This window comes from Drosophila erecta, unplaced genomic scaffold, assembly GCF_003286155.1.
Source record: "Drosophila erecta strain 14021-0224.00,06,07 unplaced genomic scaffold, DereRS2 tig00000000-arrow-pilon, whole genome shotgun sequence".
Classification (NCBI taxonomy): domain Eukaryota; kingdom Metazoa; phylum Arthropoda; class Insecta; order Diptera; family Drosophilidae; genus Drosophila; species Drosophila erecta.
The window spans coordinates 11,893,851-11,913,514 of NW_020825194.1; the positions used below are offsets into that span (position 1 = coordinate 11,893,851).

At 40.1% G+C, this 19,664-nt stretch overlaps 2 protein-coding genes across 4 annotated transcripts in view; one reads left to right on the forward strand and one right to left on the reverse strand.

The window, feature by feature from the left end:
- The window catches only part of LOC6552418 (maternal protein pumilio), a 171,350-nt gene that overhangs the window by 101,363 nt on the left and 50,323 nt on the right, over nucleotides 1-19,664 (reverse strand). The window lies entirely within an intron of this gene.
- On the forward strand, nucleotides 8,638-10,087 carry LOC6552419. Its single transcript, XM_001980828.3, has 2 exons — nucleotides 8,638-8,804; nucleotides 8,879-10,087. The coding sequence occupies exons 1-2, from the start codon at nucleotides 8,677-8,679 to the stop codon at nucleotides 10,002-10,004; spliced, it is 1,254 nt and encodes a 417-aa protein (XP_001980864.1). The 5' UTR covers nucleotides 8,638-8,676; the 3' UTR covers nucleotides 10,005-10,087.

Consider the following 19,664-nt stretch of genomic DNA (forward strand, 5'->3'; position numbering starts at 1 on the left):
TGATTTCCATCCGTCAGACGGGTTGGAAAATTTCAGCAACAGTAACTCTCAACTAGAGCAGAAAATACTGAGAAATAAGCAGAAGCGAAACGTGTGAAATTATGTAATACCATGTGGTTTACACAAATTCCTATTCATAACATTAGTTATTGCCTTGCATACTTTTTGACAGTTCTGTTACTTTCTGAACTACTATCTGATCTTGGGGTCCCTTTTTAAATTTGCCATGATTAAGTTGATAAAGTCTCCATTTCCTGGCCACAAAATGCATTAATATTGTTACTTAACTACTAACTACTAACTAACAACTAACAACTGACAAATGCAATTAAAAATGTGCAGAAACAACTCAGTCCCCTCAATGCCAATAACAAGTTGGAAACACATACACAGAGAAAACAAAAGTATTCCTCTCGAAAAGTATTCCCACAAAACCTACAAATTTGTTTCATCTACATTTATACGTATTCATATATTTTTTCTTTCGGTGCAGGACAGAGGTAGAGAATCATCATCAGCAGAAGGACACGGACATGGCCAGGAGCGCTTGGCCAACGTGGCTCCATCAACTCATCGCCAGCATCCTTCGACTGCTCCTTGGTACTGAACTCTACTCTACTATACTGTTCTGTACCGCACTGTACCATACAGGACTGAACTGTACTGTGCTGTAACTGCTGCTGTTCCTGCTGGTTTCTCTGATGCTCTCGCTATTGCTATTACGGTTGCTGTGGCCCCGCAGGCGTTATATGTAATTGCATTTTTTAGTTTTAATGGAGCGCACACAACAAGGGGAATAGGAACTGGCTGGCTAAAAGGGGAATTGGTACTGAACTCAGCTGAAATGAGGAACGGAAGCCGTTTCCCTTTGGCCAGCAGCGCTCTCGCTCGCTGCGAATGTAATTAATTTGTAACGTTTGATGACAAGCTTAATGGCCAGCAGTCCAGCTGGGTGGGATGGATGATCGGTGCGTGCGGTGGATGGGCGTCCTCGTGGGAGGTTTGTGGGTGGCAGGAGTGGACAAAAATAAAAAATAAACAAAAAATGGCAGGGGAAGGCCACCGCCTGGTGCGTGTGACTGAGTGGATTGCACTGCACGGCGAGGTATTGTATCGAGGGTTGGACCTTAATAGTTTTATAATTGATTCTGATATGATTTGGCAAAATGAGAAAGAAAAAAATCGAAAAGCAAGGTACAACGAAATTGCAACATTAAATTCGATTTACAGTTCATTTGCAGAGGGTGGCAGCAAATTGAATTGAAAATTGTACCAAACGGGGGGTTGGATTGAAAGAAATTTAAGGGAGAGTTTAACGATTCTAAATTAAACTGGCAAATTTACTACTGAATAAGTTTGCTGTTCTTCGCAAAAGTTGGCCCAACTTTTGTTGGCTCATTTCAATAGTTCGCTGATTGTTTTAATTTAGCAACGAATTGCAGCCAACACTCACCGTGTTAGCCTAATAGACAGCGACGTGATTAAAGCCAAGACAAACAAACTCGCAATGGGGCGCAGACACGTGCAAAATGAGTTAACAATTTGCATGCAAATCTGCGTCGACAAGTCGCCTAATGTTAACCCATTAAGGCCGTGAAAAGCTGTCGTCGCTGCCCTGAAATCAAATTGTCGCCGTTGCCGTTGCCGTCGCCGTCGCCGCCTCGTCATTGCAGATTTTCCAGTTCGTTTCGCGGCAACGTGGGGAAAAAAGTCACATTAGATGACTTCCCAGCGATATCATAATGGGCGAAAATCTGCGCATTTTTCTTTCCCCCCTAATGATGCTTCAAATCGGTAGGTTGGCGGGGTCACAGTTCAATCAATTACGTGTAGGAGTCACCATACATTTTAAATCGATCAAAAGCCATGGGGATTAAAGTTGATGAATGCCTGACATAAGGTGATACATATTCTTTCAAAATTCGTTTCAAGTAAGTCCTAATATTCTCATATTCATAGGGAATGCTCATAAGTTGCCAGTACTTATTTAATGGTAATGGAAATATTTCAAGGTGAGCTACTTTTTAGGCAGTTCCAAAATGATTTCTGCCTTTTATTTTCGCAGTTCTTATACTTTTAAGTATTTGTAATTACTGTTTGCATCAATCAAGGTGGCGGTGTGAAAATGCTTCAGACATTAATTGGATTCGCCCTGAGGCGGCGGAGCAAACAAACCAGAGTTGTCAACTCCATCTCTATATATCCATCCATCCAACCAGCCCCGCCCCAAAAAACAAAAAAAAAAAAGTAGAAGAACCCAAGTGCTCCGCCCCGCCCCTTTTCACACATCAGTGCTATCATCGCGTCTTCTTCTTCCTCTGCAGCTTCGGCTTGTTCTGCTTCTTCTACATGTCGGCAAAGTTTTTTGATATCATGAGTGTGGTTAGGTGCGCTGGTCGCAAAAACCAGGGGTGCGGGGTGCGGGGCCACTGAGGTCGGAGTGAGTCTACAAAAGTGTCACAGCATAAAAGCACAATCTATCCCCTACCAAACCCCTTTTGATACCAATGTCGTTCTTTCGCTGTGTCCACTCTGAAAAGTGTGAGAATTATATGGACCGTGGACACGGTGGAAAAGGAACACCCAAACAGACACAACAAAAAAATCCACACACACACACACACTGAGCATTCAACCATTGCCGTGTCATTCACACCGAGACAAACGCTTAACGCTCGGTCGACTATTTTTGATACCCTGTAATACATGCTGTTACACTTGCAATGCAATAAAAGCAAACGGATCATCTTGATTTTAGTTAACAAGTGGTTAATATAGAAAATGTTGGATAAAGAGTGTTCTTTAAGCATGCAATATTTTTAAGCCATAAAACTCAATATTGCTTATATAAAAGTTGTTATATGAAACTCAGGTAATAACCAAAAATATTTCTCTTATTGTCCTGTTTTAGTTTTTATGATTTTTTTAAGAAATATAAATATGCTTCAAGCGTATTTTCAGCGCCAATTTAGAAAGAGTACATAAATCCCCTAAACTAATAGACTTTTTCTAACCAGCTTCTAGTTTTTTGTTTTTTCTTTTTTTTGCGAGGAAGATAGAGGACAACTTTTTCGTGCCGAGTTTTAGCAAACTCATTTATGTAGTTCTCGCTTCATGTTTACTTAAAGTTCAGCTCGAGTGTTGTTTTTACAAATTGTTATCCACTGTGTGTCGGTTTGGGTGTGTCAATGTATGCGTGACTGTGCGGATGTGTGGGTGTTTTTTGGTGGGCGGCAGACGAAAATAAATGCAGACAGTTTGGGAGTCACAGGGGCAGTTTCAGTTCAGGAGTGACTCCAAATTCAGTGTCGGCTTTCGGCTTTGGTGTTGACCTTAGTTTTTCTTCACCATTCACCATTTACCATTCTCCCTTCTCCATTTTCCTGGTCACATTGCTGTGGATTTTGGTCCATGATAGTTTCAGTTTAGATTAGTAAACATTTCTAATTAATGTTGAAAAGGCGTGCAATTTGCTCAGCTTGTGGGCGAAATTCTAAAAATGCCAGGAATTGGATTTGCTGCATGAGGAGAAATCAGATTGCGCTGGGAATTCTAATTGGCCAGCTTCTGTTTCCATATTTTAAAAGGAAAAACAAACAGTTGGCTTGCTTCTGTTTCTTGGCATATACGATTATTTTACTACCTATCGTAATCATCATTGCAACAAATTGCAAATGCAAACAATTTACAGTTTTCTTTTAAAATTCAATAATGAATGGCATAAAAGTAATTGCAGCCAACCGCTTGCACACTCTATTAACTTTTATCTTCGCCCCTGAACTTGCATTTATGGCTTTTATCGCACAGTTTTTCCGAAACTAACTATAACTATAGTTACCACTGACGTAACCCAGTCAAGAAACCCATTAAAAAATATATTAACACCAGACTTGATTCACTCTTAGAGACAATAAAAAACAAAAACCACAAATTGTTGCTGTCAACAGTTTAGCACAGACGGCGCAGATAACAAGTGGACCCCTAAGGAGGACCCTCATCAATTTTATTTATAGATTTATTTATGCGCTGTTTTCCTTCTTTATTGATTCTCATAAGACACACAGATCGAGCAGTTGATTAATTTAATTAATCAAATATACATTAGCGGCACGAACCATCCCGGATCGAACGAAATCAACTCTCGGGTAAATCATTTTGGAAGAACACAAAATGAGAAATAGTAGAAGAAGCCAGAGCGAATTCGTTCAATGAACTTGCAGTGCAGAAAAAAGAGAACCATCAAATCGAATCAAGTCAATTATTATGCTTATTATCGTGCCTCTTAATTGCCTACTTGTTGCACATTGCAGACGCTATTTAGACCGTGGAAAGTTGGCTTAGAAAGTGGCCAATAAAAGCCATTGGCCAATGACCCAAAAACAAGCCAAGAAAACTGAAGAAAATCCGTGCTGGCAGATGAAAAACCAGAACTCCTTACTTCTTGCCTTTTTTCTCTTACTGACATTTACAGCTTGGACAAAAACTGCAGCAGCATCAGCAAAAGAACAGGGCAGTGGAAAAAGCTGCAGACAGACACATGGAGATAATGTCTTTGCATGTTTTGTGCCATTGCAAATCTCGGCAGAGCCGAAAAAATAAGAAAAAGGCCAAGTAAACCCAAACCAGGAAGCCACAGCCAGAAGTCCCAGATGTTCAGGCAAATAGTGGGGGGTTAGCAGGGAGGAGAAAGAGGATCTTGGAGTTCCCAACCAGTTGAGGGTCGAGACTAAGGAAGGGGTTTTAGCATTCACGGCGGTATCTTTTGGCCACTCAAGTGTGTGTTTGCATCGTTGTTCTAGGCCAGTTTACAAAGCATAGCTTTTGAGATATTGACGCTCGCTGCACGAAGAAAAAACTGGGAAGAAAAACCGCAGCCTCACGATGCAGCTAACGAATACAAGATACTTCGGCTTGATAGGCAAATAAAGTGTTTAGTATAATACCAAGAAAAAATGTAATTATAATAATTTTTGTATAGGTAAGATAAAGAATCCATAATGGTTTATACATCTGTTGTGAAAAAATAACTAATGACTAATTTAAGGATAACCATCCTTAGTGTTCAAACATTTGACACTTTACGCGAACTGGTGTATAATCAGAGAAATTCCAGCGAATCGCTTTAATTTATTGCCATCGATTGTAATTATTCAAATGGCTGTGGCAAAAGTTTTTTTTTCTAGTTTTTCCTCATTTTCTCTCTTTTACTCCACTGTAACCATTTTATTCTTGCTATAGCAAGTTTTTCCAGTTCACTTGAAAAACTATGCAAATTGTTTTCGGAACTTTGCGGGTAATGAGATGCATTACAAATTGCTTGGAGTAATAACCACAGTTGAACAAGCACTCTACAGTTAAAGATCTATTGCAATTGGTTTGGGTTCAATTTAGAAAATAAAGAAGCACTCGAAACTGTAAACAGCTTAATTTCACTCAGCGTCCAATTCATTCCTGATTTTCCATATATAATTGGCCCATGACGAAAAGAGAATTGTAGACAATAAGTACAATAGAAGACCCAATGAATATAACTTGCTAAACAAACAAACCGCCGGATATGATATATAAGGTGAAAAGAGGAAGAGCGCAAAAGGGGGCGGGCTCAACACCCCAAACGTGACATCATCATTTTATAATTTTAATGATTCCCAAGAATGGTCAACGCCAATCGACAATAGAGCCTACAAATTGCTATTAAGTATGAATGAAAAGGTAAGCGGAAAAGGGAATGAAAATATAGAAAGGTAGGCTTTGGTGTAACAATAAAAAAAAAAGTAAAGACGGTCAATCAAGGTGGACATTGACCCAAGTGGAAAACTGAGACCCCCACTGATGATGGTACTTAAAATAATAGTAAAGCAAATGCTCACATAAACAACAATTAAACTTAAACGCAAAGTGCGTAACAGCAGAGAAAGAGACGGAAGGCGGTAACAATGGTGAAATGCAAGACATTGACCCAGGCTTTAAGCCGGGACTCAAACCACGGGCACATGAATGGCAAGCCAAAGCAACATTGCTCATTAGCATAACGAACACCCATACAAACGGCACAAACTTGTTGCTTTCGCACACCCGACATGTTGACAAGCTCGGCTCAAAGTTAAGGCCAAGGTCAGAGTGGCAACATGTTGCCAGGCTTAAAGTTGCTAATTAGACAAAATAATAATAGAAAAGCTCCATACACGTTATGATAAAAGGTAAACAAATTGAATATGGTCCTACGATTTCTTTAAAAAAATCATATATAGCATACATATTTTATTTTATATAAATCTATAACATCAAAGAAGAAAAGGCAACGTAAACCAGTTGAAGTGGCCTACAGCGTTTTCCATAGCCCTTTGGTAACGTGTTTTCGAGCTACTAGTAAATCGGGTATCCCCGGGCAAAAGCAGATATACTAAGGTCAAGGGTTGCACTTCGTGAAGTTGCTGTTAGCATTAAGAACAAGATCTATGGCCACACATACATGCGTGTTAAGGGCTTACGAGGGAAAAATAAAAAAGAATCAACACTTCAGCCAATGCCGGAAACTTTGGCTTAGACCAAAAACCTCTTAAAAAAGGTCAGCCAAAAGTCGCAATACACACATTGCCACAGAATGCTTGCGCAAGTTGAGAATGAGTGGACGCTGAACATGGTTTATCCCATACCAATCCAATTAACATGCTTCTCCTTGCGTTGTAATAAAGAAACTCCACCGCCCACTCTGTAAGATTCTTAAGCACTACCGATTTTCTACGATTCTCCACGGCCTCCCTCTTTTTATAGCTCTGTTCAAACTAATAATCATGACTTGTTAATCTTGAGGCTGCTCTTTTTACTCACTTGCTAACTTTTCTGACTCTTACACTAACTATAATGCATAAGAATCGAGGAACACATACGACTTTGGAAGTTATTATTTAGCTTAGGTCTAAATAACCTTATTTTTAAATGTTTTTTTTTTTTTAGATTGGAAAGGGATGTATTTATTTGAGGGCGTCCTATGCTCTCTATAATAATGTTTAGATATAATTCACTACCCAGTATTAAACGTCACTTTTTCTATATGTTCTAAGCTGCTGGGATTTAACGGTGGATGATTGTGATTTTTGTTGCTGGGTGTTGCGTTCTTACTACCGACGGATGCTGTAGTTATTTTCCCCTTATTTGTGGCTGCCTTTTTCACGCATTATCGTCATTATCATCATCATTGCGAGAGACGATTACCCGAATGCCGCCAACTATTATGGATGATGTAAGTGCAAAAAGCCATTGAACGCTTATTATTTTTTCACCTCTCTTTTAGATAGATTTTTTTTCTTACTTCACTTAGCCAATAAACGCGGAGCAATAAACTTTGCACAGACTGTGGCTAGACATCAAGCTGGAGAACCTTTCACTTTGGCTTGGCTTCCTAACTTAAATGTTAAATTCAAGCTAAGCAGCTTAAGACCATTTCGCTGGGAAAAGTTTGTGGTTATCCTTGAACGAAAAACACTTTCATTGACTCCTCGTTTTGGGGGCTGCCAAAATGCGTTTTGTTGGCGTGGCAAATCCAGGCTAACAGAAGCAAAGGACACATCATTTTACCCTCTTCTAAAATACGTCCCTCACTTTTCATCTGCAGTTAGTGGCTTGGAAGTTACTTGGCTGCATTTTCTGTATAGCTGCGTTTAGCTTAGCAAGTAGTTTTGGCACTTTACCAAGGTTAAGTTAGACTTTCCCCCACCAACGCACAAAAACAAAAGCCAAACTGAATCCGGCAAAAATAAGTGATAAAAGGAGGTCATAAAAGTGGAGCGTGGGTTGCTTAACATTCAATTCAAGGACTTCTAGAATAAGTCGTTAAAATGCGGAATAACTAACTGCGCAGAGCCTTTAAAAATTGCAGTATTCCTCAAACTTTAAGGAGTTACATTTTATGACGATAATATGGATAGCAGTTGCCCTTTTGTACATTTCAACTTAGATACTTTGTGGACAAGAAAAAAACTATAATATTTTCTTTATTCTAACATAAGAAAGACTGGTTTGCTTTTCAGGGTCTTCGATGGAAATGCACCTACTTGAGCATTTTTCCGGCTTCATAAAAAGTCAAACCGCAAAGAAAAAGACCGAATGAGGCAGACAGAAAGAGATGGCAAGCAACCGAAGCGGGACATATAGAAAGAGACAGCATAAACGAAATGAAGTCAGCGAGCAAAGTGCGTAAACAAAAACAAAAAGCTGCAAACTGAAATTGAAAACGTTACGCATGCGCCGCTTCCCCAAACGAATTTTACTGGGGCTTTCCATGGAAATACGTTTGTACTCTACTTTTTTTTTCACTTTTGCTGTGTCTGTCGCTTGCCTTTCAAACCTATCGAATATCAAAGAGAGAGCAAGAGAGATGTGGAAGGAAGTCAGAGGGAGTCAGCGCCACAAATTGGAAGCTGCAAGGCTGGCAAATGAAAATCGCAATTGGAAACGTGAGGTTAAGAAGCACCCCCCTCCATCAACCCATCAACCCAGCATCCAACCATCCACATCCACATTCACATCCATGCATCTTTTCCGTTCAGTGAGCATCCCATCCGCAGCCGATGAAATTGAATCTGCTCCGCCTGCAAGGCAATAAAAGTGGGCGACTGACCAGAGAGATGCGTCACAAGTCGGTCGACAGCCAGCGCACACATAAGTTATGGAGCCATGGATCTGGATATCCTGAATCAGCACTCGTCCACCTTTCTCTGGATCGCCATCTGGGGCACATGGAGCCTTTTGCTATTCGACCTTCAGGTATGCCAAGCGGTTCCAGGCGGCAGCAGCGGAGAGCGGTAAGAATAGTTTGGTGTCCCTAATTTTATGACGGATGTCAAAGGATATAATTCAATGGTGTAATCCCGTGTAGCGTTCACATACGTCTCCACATGCCGGAGGTGGTGCGTCAGCATACGCATTTCCACAATGTCTACAAATTGCCGAGGAAAATACACCCAGTTCCGGCACCACCACCCACAACGATCGCATCAATGCATCCGAAGTTGGTGGGAAAACCGCATGTACAACTTTTGGGCTATACAACGGCAGTGGGAAACTCGGGACCAATGGCTCCCAATATAATGCAGCTGCTGGGAACGGCGACCACGCCTACTATGATGGCAACGCCCACCAATCTAATGCCTAACTACGGTCCGGCATTATTCGATAATTACAATAAGGAGTCGGCTTTGAGCGCCACAACTACGACAACAACAGTGAGACCACAGATCTTAAAAACCTCCAAGCAGCAACAATTGTTGCAACAAATTTTCACACCCCAAATAAATGAAGATGAGGATATTTCTGCGGAGGATAATCAGGTGGAGAGCAACTCTTTACTCAATAACAATTTTCTTGAGGCTCTGCAAAGGGAATATCTGGCAAAGTTCGGTGGACGACGAAAACGCAAGAAATCAAGTTCAAAATTAAGGAATACCAACAAGGAGTATTTGAATAACTTTAGGAATAAACCATACTACTATCAGGATGAGGATTTGTCGGAGAACTTTGAAGACTATCAAGATGAACAGCCACATCATGAGGATTACGAGGAAGTCATGGTGATGAGTCGTCCGAGTAAATATGGAGGTTATTATCCAGCGGAATCGGAGGAAACGGATCAGGATCACGCACATGGTTATGACAGCGCTGTGGCCTTCAGTGGTCAGGATAATAGCATTTCATCCTCCATTCCAACAATGGATGAATTTCTTGAAGATGCAAATAATCCTACATCTGGTTATGGTGTAGGTGGAAACTTTGAACCCTATGGCAACTCAAATGATGTCTATTCCCAGCCTTGGCAGCCCTCCTCTACGAGTGCCACAATGGGCCATAGTTGGTCGAGACCCACTGCCAATGCCTATACGAATTCCTCAAAGGGCCCAAAATCAAGACCTGTAAGATCAAGGGGTCGACCGAGAGTTCGATATGTCAAATTGATCACGCGAAAAAAACGCAAAAGTCACATTCGCACGAAAAGGTATCGCCCATAAACATAGATGGCATTTGTAAAAAGGTTATTGAGTTACTCATTGATAGTTTATGATAAATATTGTATTAATTAATTATACAAAAATTCGGCATTTAATTCTTAAACAAAAAATCTGTTGATTAATGTTAAAATCAAGGTATGGCACGTTAGGGTATCCTGTTAAAAGAAAACCTATTTCGATAAATTGTTAAGTCTTACCCATAATAAATAATCCTAAACATCATCAATTGCTTTGAAGCTCTTACCTGGAATGAAAAATAATAAAAGTTTGTTAATAAACAACATTAAAGTACAAACTTAGAGGCTATTTTTGTCAAAACTGCAATATTAAGGCAAGTTAATTATAAATATGTAACATAGAAATAGCCTCCTTTCACAGGCTTCTTTGATTTCTGTTTCTGGCTAAAATAAACTCTCATTAGATGCGCACACAAGTCGTAATGGAAACGAACGGAGAGACTGGGAAACTACCCTATAAACAGGAACCAGAAACCGATCCACCATCCTGTGTCACTTCCCCACCCGAAGCAAATAAAGTGTACAATTAAATGGGGGATTGAGCGGCAAAAAGGGATTCGGGCTGAGCAAATAATAAGTACAAATGCTAATAAAATTCAATTAAAGGCCACAAAATTACAATAAAAGTGGACCCAAGAAGCAAACTAACGCCGCCTTTTGGACAAAGTCGAAGAGGGAAACTCGGCTCATGAAAAGTCGAAATTAATGACTCATTTGGCCAAATTGAAGTCGTAAACTAGAAAAGCAGCGTAAGAAAGAGAAGTTCAGCTCTTCTTTTGTTACTCATCATAAGAATATATGTATAAAATGGGCCGAAAAGAATTTAAACGAATATATAATACCTCTTAATAAAAGCAAGACAATAAAATAGGAATTAACATATATAAAAACTAATTATTTTTAAGGACTCAAGGTTTCAAAGACCTCTAAGTATAATATATCACATTTAAAATCTATATAGCCTTGTATTCTGTACTAATGTGTTTACATTTAATATGCATTAAATGGAAACGATTCAAATATATGACTCTATAACGAAAGGATGATATGTGGGCGTGACATATGATAAACATAAAGGCTCTGTCCTTTTCTGCTATTTCGCAGCAAATTTGTTGAGATTAAGCGTACAGCTTCCAGAGACATAGACGCAGCTGTTTCCAAATGTTGCCACGCCCACTCTAACGCCCACAGACCGGACAAAACTCTCACGCCCACATTTTTAAAATATTAAGTTTTTTTTTAGTTTATTACTTTTTTTCCCAATTTCTACCGATATTCCAGAGTTTCTCTGGTTTGCACTTCCACAGGCTGAGTAACGGGTATCTGATAGTCGAGGAACTCGACCATAGCATTCTATCATGTTTTATTTCATTTGGGCTACAAATGAGTGAAAGTGTGGTGTAAACTCATTTTCGGAATTCCTTGGGTAGCAACGAAATTAAAAGCGTGTAAAGACTTGCTTTGTCTGCCCCATACCAGAAAAATTAGAGCAAGGATGTTTGCAGGACATTTTTGCGGGTCACTGAAGCACATAAAGTGTTGATGTGCCAACCATATGACATTTATTGCTTAGCTGAAACAACAGCGAATGTCTTTCACTGCTTTTTTGGGGTTTGTGGAATTTGAGGATAGAATCTGCGGGGGAGTGCTGCAAAGGCGCCAAGTTTACTGCCCCCCAAACAGATGGCATTGAAAAAGGGGAGGAGACGGCAACAAGTGGGGCAGCAATCACCACTTTTCCTCCCACTGCCACAAGAAAATTTATGAGGCGCGGGTTTTGGGCTGATGTCATAATATATAAATTTATCTACGCTTAAAGTCGTTCGCGTTGAGCCTGTGAAATGATCAATGGCTGTGTTATATGGCCAAAAATAAATGGTTGACAAAGGTCATGGGGGAAAATTTGGCAGGAAAATTAATGCAGCTGGTTATAAAATAAAATAAACGAATACATATTTATAACGTACAAATTATTGAATCATTTGTATAGGTTTTGTATTATTTAGATAACTGAAAATATCTGAATCCTTATTGCTATTAAACTTCCATACAAATTTCCTGCTCTTAAATCCTGAACAATAAACGCCATTTTACGGTATTTTTTCTTAACAAAACATTTTTATTTCCCACTGACGTAATTGATTTTCTCGATATAATGGACAACAGTCCCGCCGAATGACCAATATTCTACAATTTCCGATACGCCTGCCAGAAATGACAACTTTATCTGGCCACCAACACACAGAATAAGAGAAAATTTTCCATTTCCTTTTCGGTTTTACTGAACGCGGCATAAAAATGGCACCACAACAAAATGTGTAAAGCACAATATTGATATCTGGCCGGGAAAACTCCTCTACTCCACCCATTTCAATCCAATTTAACACTGAAATCAACATCAACTTTATAAGCCTAATAAAAGTCTTATATGCGCTTTCGCACATGCTGCATAATAATCGTTTACAAGGAAAAATTAATTTTCCAATACGGCTTGGAAAAGCATTTTGGGAAGTGGGAAAAATAAACAGACATGCATCATTAGCTGGCCGAGTCAACCACAAAGAAAATCATGTGTCATGGACTGAAGGAGAAAGGAAAACTTCTCTGGCTTGGCTAATTTTTAGACAAATGACTGGAAATCTTCACTGCAAACAACTCATTAATTTAATTAATTTGTGGCAATTAAATATGGTTGCACAGGGGTGAATTCGGCACAGTCATCATCCACTCAATGGGACAGCCATTTGCTGGATAGCTGGATATAAGCAAACCGAAGCATATTGCCATATATTCCACTCGCATGTTCATCAATTCCCCAGAGAAACGATGGGGCGAGTGTTTCAGCAGTTTTCTCCATTTTCTGGGTGTGGTCTAAGGACTTTGAAACCCGCAGGACACGGCTAAAATGGGTTAAGTGCCGGCGATAAACACATTCGCAGTTCGAGGGAAAAAGGTGAAGAGACGGGCAGTCGACACCCACTAAACCCAACTGTATGCCACAAAATTGTATTGTCATGCCACGCCCCTGGCTGCTCAACCGTTTTTGCCCACCCAGAAAAGATCAAGGGGATACTTTTGCCAATTTGCACAAATAATTGTAGCTTTAGTGGTGAAATAGCAAAGAGGCTTTTAGGAATTTTGCCATAAGCTTGCAACTAAACTAATACAAACTATCAATAAAGCAAAGACGCGATTATTGCAATTCAAATCAAGCCTTACTCCACTTAAGCCACTTATTTTGTGATTAATTTAATTCCGTTAAAGTGCATTCCGCATGACATCACAATTTTTCTTTTTTTTTTTCTGTTTGTGCGTGTTGGGCAACGTATCAACCTCACCAACTGACTTAATGTGCATGAAAGTCGAACGACTCGCTGCCGACTTTTCCAGCAACAGATGCAATCCATGTAATCATCCGACAAACCGCTGGACAATAAAGCAATTTAATTAAAATGAAAAGTTCTGCCCAGCAACGGCAGTGGGTGGGAAATGAAATACTCGGGGGCATTGCGACGAATGTATTACAAAATGCTAATTAAATGGCAGAGAAAATTGGGCCAAGCCTCTCTGGGTAATGGAAACTAAGCTAATCACACCCCAAAGGGGGGAAATGTGGAGTGAAACCGACGGGGGCGCCGGTTCCACTGAGGATTGTGCAATGTAAAAATAAAAATTACAAATTCCTTTCGCTTATTTGTGACAATTAAGTGCAAATTACACATTCTGTGTCACACTTGTAAGCTATTGCACACATTCGCACAACTGCACGCACTCTTACTGTGTGCTGTGTACACTAGTCAACAAAGAATATACACAATGAAATGGGTCTACAAATACGGAAGAACATTTATAAGTATTATATCAACAAATAAAATATCACATACTTTATACATTCCAGCAAATTTGAATCTATACTTCTATCTTTTCTTAACAAATGCTACATTTTTGCCACTTTAGAGGCAGCATTAAAGTTGACATTTCGATGATAACAATTAAACCAAATGAGTGTCGTCGCTGTGGTTTCATCAGCAGGAACCTCAAAACAGATGGAGGATTGCGGCAGAACCATATATATGATGATGTTGATGATGATGGGATGGTGTTGGTGTTGGTGACGAGGTTGCTGGGGCAACGTCTGCTTGGCCGGAAAAATATAAATAAAATATATACGTATGTGTGTGTGTGTGCGTATATCCGCTGCAGTGACAGTTGCAACAACAGTTTGCTGATTATGATTATCGCTCGCAAAACCCCCATATCACATGTGACACACCCCCACCACCATTATGAGCCATAGATCCCTCATGGTCCATCATATCTGGGCATGGGTTTCTCTCGCTCCGGACAGCTGTGATTACAACTTTTCTGTTTATGTTTTGCAATTGTGCCGCTCCATATTTGTGCATATGTGGAATGAGTTTCTGTCCGTTTTTGACAGTTATGATGGAGAATAGTTGGTATGTGTGTGCGTGTGTGTGCCGCATGCCACAGGGCAAGGCACTTTAAATATGACGCACACAAAAACAGTTGCAATCTCTAAAATTGAAATGCAGTCAGGCGAGAAGCGGCAAACACAAAAGAACCGGAACTTGCAAAGTAGCCAAATATGTGGCAAAACCTGAGTATATTGTGGACAAAAAGTTACTTATTAAACGCAATAATTTATATAAATTTAATATCCCTATGGCAGCCAAAGCTCTAGCTTTTCAATTTCAATAAACCAAAAAGAAAATGGCATGTCAATCTTTTATCTCATGCATGGCATTTTTTATTCCATAACTCAGCAATGTCCTTTATCACACACAAACACACACACACGCACGCGATACATTGTTCGGTAGCATTGTCAATGCATTTTCAACATATCATACAAGTTGACAACGCTTGACCCCCAAACATATCCAATGGCACACGCAGCAGACCCAACTCAGACCAAATCAAAAAAAAAAAAAATATTTATATATATAAGAACCCATTTCGAGGAACCTTGAAGTATTGTTTACGCAAGAACGAAAGATAGTGCCGCTCTGGTTGTGGTGTTGAAGTTTTCAGTTTTCAGTTTTCGTACAAGAGAAATAGTGTAAAAATCAACTGAACACAACTGGCAGGAAAATAAAACTAAAAGTAAATTGCATTGCATGTGTGTATTGCCAACACTCGGGCAAAAGGTATATAAAACACAAGCTGCCAACGCCCAAACAATGCACAGAAATGGAGAAGGAAAAGGTGAAGGGTGCCGCCGGTGCCGGAAGAGGTCACCAGAAGAGGCCTGCGTTCAAGTGCCCTATCCATATATCATCCGGCCGAAGGAGAAATGTATTTTTTTATTTTATATATTTCAGCTCTGGCTTCGGCAACAACTTGTCCTTGAAGCCTTCGGTCGTTCATAGGTTCGGACAGTAGTGTGAAAAACAGAGGAAAACTTTTGTCATCCGGCGGACGACGGAGGGCCAAAAGCGGAAAATTGAAAAATATGCACGGGTGGGAAAAAACTTTTCCATCATCACACACTGGCGATGTGCAATGTGGAATTCGTTTGGCGGTTAAGCTAACAGCGCCCCATAAAATAGTTATGAGTATAACTATGTCAAGTGCAGTCCAAGCTGAAAGTTAAATATTTAAAGGAACTTTTTTTTTTGGGGTAAAGGGAACACAAAAGGAACTACCTCCTTATTTGATAGAATCCATGGTCACATTCTTGTTGTATTTAAATTTCCTTAAACATTTAATTGTAGGATTTTTAAACTGCATATAATTAGAGTTACAAATCTTTCAATTAGATAATTGCCTTCAATGACCATAAAATGTAAATGATCTTGGGGCAATTATCGCAACATGCTTGCAAATTATCCCCCAAAGAAAAGTTTAGAAAGCCCTTTAAAGTATGCAACGACAAATGAAGTTCACTTTTTCGGCTGATGAGGAATGCCTCGGAGTTTTTGGGGGGCAAAGTAGGTGGGTTTATCAACACTTCCGCACGACGGTGCGCATACAAAAGCTGCAGAATTTACGCTGAATAACTGGCATAAGGACATAGATACATATACTCGCACACACATGCATACAGACAGGCGGGCAGGCAGGCAGGCAGGCAGGCAGGCATATCCTGCTACTTTGCAGGACATTGTTTGCGCTTTGATAACGCACACATGCACACCAATACAAATTCGCTGTCATTACTACTATGAAAATTGCACATGCCATGGTTTTGTGTTTGACTAGAGCGAGATGGCTGGAGTTAGAGAGGGAAAGGAGCTGGCTTTGCTGACGCTGCAGACAGCAACAGCCGCCATTCCACTGGCCACGCCCCCCCAGCCAGCCATGCGCCCCCTTTTATCCACTATATGGAACAGCCAACAGTCAAAACTATTTTTCGCTTGGCATTTCAAGCATCTTATGGTTTTATTTCGACAAAAATTCGCCCCTTAAATGCGCTCGGAATAGTCCTTGCATGCCAGGACACAAATGCTCCAACACTGAGAAAAACGCACTTAAATTGTATTTAATCTCCACAAAACAAACATAAGGGTTTGATGAAACTGTGATAGATTTTTAAGAAATGCAATTTAAACTTTCATTTCTAACTACTAAATGAAATGAGATGGGGAAATTTCTCTTTGTGTATACAGGCACTAAGACCCAACGACAGACACAGACAAAGTCCAGAGTTTTAGCCACCAACTGGTCATGGTAAAGCCATGATGATGATAGCTTCCGTTTCATTCTGCTTGCGCTCCTTCCACTTCCACTTCCACATCCGTTTCCCTCCCATTTCATTCCGCCCCATTCCATTCCACTCCGTTTCGATTCGTTTGCCATTTGCCTCGGCCATCTGCTGGGTGTTAATTCATTGTCATGTCCTTTTCATTACGCATACTTTCGCAGGCGTCGCCTTTTTCGGGAAATTCTCGCAGAATGTGGAAAAATATTTGCAAAAATGATCTCAAAATTAAAAGCTAATGAAGCGAACGGGCCTGCTAGAAAATGTAGGGTAACCTTTAATAACCGTGTTTTAGGCGAACATTTTCCAAAAGCCATTCATATCTCATTTCTGGCACTTAGCAAAGCCTATTACAAAATGTGCCAACATAAAGGCCCCACCATGCAAATAGAAACCCCGTTTGCCACCCTTTTAGGCCGCCCATGAATCACCAGCCGAGCAAATAGAACGTGAAATGAAATTAAAAGAGCAAATTACGCTTTTCAAAACTTGAACAAATAAATATAAATATACAGGACACGAGAGGACAACAGCGTAGTGTAGGTGGGGGTCGGGGTGCAGAAAGGATAAAATATCTACAACTTCCGCTGGGCGAGGGGCAAACGATAAGCTGATTGGGGGAGCTTGTCTTCTAAGCCCTCCTAGTCCTTGTACCACTTAAAGCTCTCATCCGGCTCTCCTTTCATTAATATTTCACAGCGAAAACAGCAATGAGAAGAATTCTAAGCCCATAGAACGAACAAGGATTTAGCAGCTAAACCTCGTTGGTCTTCTGCCGCCTTTTCTCCATTTCTCCAATTCTCCCTTCCTGCCACCCGCCACCCCCAATTAAAATCAGATTAAAGTTGCGCTAATTTATGCGACCACACGGCGACAAAACAAAGCGAAATCCTCACAGGCAACACAACCGGATGAGAAAGCCGGGTGATGGAAATTCAGGAGTTCAGGAGCTCAGGAGGCTGGAATAACCAGAGGTGGATAAAGCCTGACGTCAGGGGCATCAAAAATGAAAATTCCTCTTAGCTGGCCGCATTGGTCTGAGCTGTAATTGCATGACAGCAATAAAGTTTTCCAGAGTACCTCGCATTCCTTTTCACTCTTGCCTTTTGTACATCATTGTTCAAGTCGCTGTGCATGGCAATTTGTTTTGTGGTTCTCTAGATTTTCCTAAATTACTTTTCTGCACTCAGAAGTCGTAGAAGGTATGGTAGCAAATAATTTAATAACAACATTTTTTCAAATGGAATTCTTATTTTATTTAAGCTTCATCTTAAATTGGATCATTTCAGTTATTAATAATTCCCATTATACACTCAAAGCTTAATCGTTTGTAGAAATTCCCCCAGAAGGATGTTGCAAATAGAACCTATATACCATTGTTATCCAAATATCCCATTGATGGTAACGTGTCGTATGCAAATGCCCTTAGGTAACCCGAAGTAAGGAAGTTTGGGATAATAGGAGTGTTGTATTTAGGGAATTCCCGAAACAAAGTCTTTACACCTATTCATCATTCATCATCATGGTGCCAAGAGTTAAAATCCACCCCTACTTTGAAAATTTGAATCTTTGGAGTATTTCAGAACAACAAATCAACAGATCAACAAACCAGTGTATGCCTTATAAAATCTAAAACCAGTAAGAACTAAAACAATATAGGTACATCCACCTCATGTGTTAATAAATGCACAAAAAGTAAAGACAACAAGCATTTCTGCCAGTCGGCAGAAACAAAAGAGCAATCGTTATAAAATCTCGTAAACTAAATTCGCTGCACACTTGACTAGACCGAAAGTGAAAATGCCATCATAATTTGGCGTGGCAAGCCAGGAAAATTGTTGCTGCGGCTGCAGGATTTTTCGTTCTGAAAAAACCGAAATCCTCCTGTTGCTCCCATCTTCTGTTATCCTTGCTGTTGGCCATTGTTGGAGCGTCTGGACTGGCAAAAACACATGGCAAACAATTCAATTTAATTAAGAGTTTGCCCCCATCCCCATTTTAGCCATAACCCCGCAAGTCTGAAACCGAGACTCGGAAAATGGAGAAGACAGATTTTTTGTGTGGCGCCCCAAAAAGGAAAAGAAAGATTGTCACTGCTGCTGCTGTTCTTGTTGCATCCATCACGGCCAAAAAGTTTGTTTGCCAAGTCTGGCTGAAATCTGTTTTTTTTTTTTTTTTCAATTGGTTTTGTGTATTTAATTGAGCACATTGTTGTCTGGTTACTACGGCTGTTGTTGTTGTTGTTGTTATTTTGACTCTATGTGATTCATGCATCCGGCATTTGTAGTAAGTTTTGGAATTAATGTGACATTTTTGCTGATTCTTGGTTTAGTTTGCGTTTTACTTTTACGTTCTGCCCTTTGACAGTTTCTAATTCATGGCAATCAGCAAGGAAAGCCACAAAACTGGCCAAATGCTAATCCGAAGAAAGAAAATTGAAAGCAATTTATTGAATTCAAAGCAGCCATCCGCAGTAAAATGTAAATAAATGTCAGGACAGAAGACGATGCAGGGCAAAATAAATTCAGCTGGCAAGAGCAGATTCCGAGCAATTATTTACTGTAAATGTATATTGTTTATTAAAAGTAAAGCACATCTGGGACCGAAAGGGAGAAAATGCCCAAGTGCTGCTTAAGCAGCAAAGCAAACATAACACTTGCCACTCGGGAGATGCAAACTTGCAACCAGGGATTTGGCTGAAACCCACACACACACACACACACGCACACACGCACACGCATGGAAAATGCTTAAGTGGAAATATTCCTGTTCCTCCTTTGTTGCTTAAATGATTTTCAAATGCCACTCGAAATCGTCTGAGTTTGGGAGCTGCAGCAAAACCGGATTTCATAATAATTAATTGGCTCTATATTTACACATGTGTAATACAATATTCCACACTACGGCTGGCTCCCCGCTCCC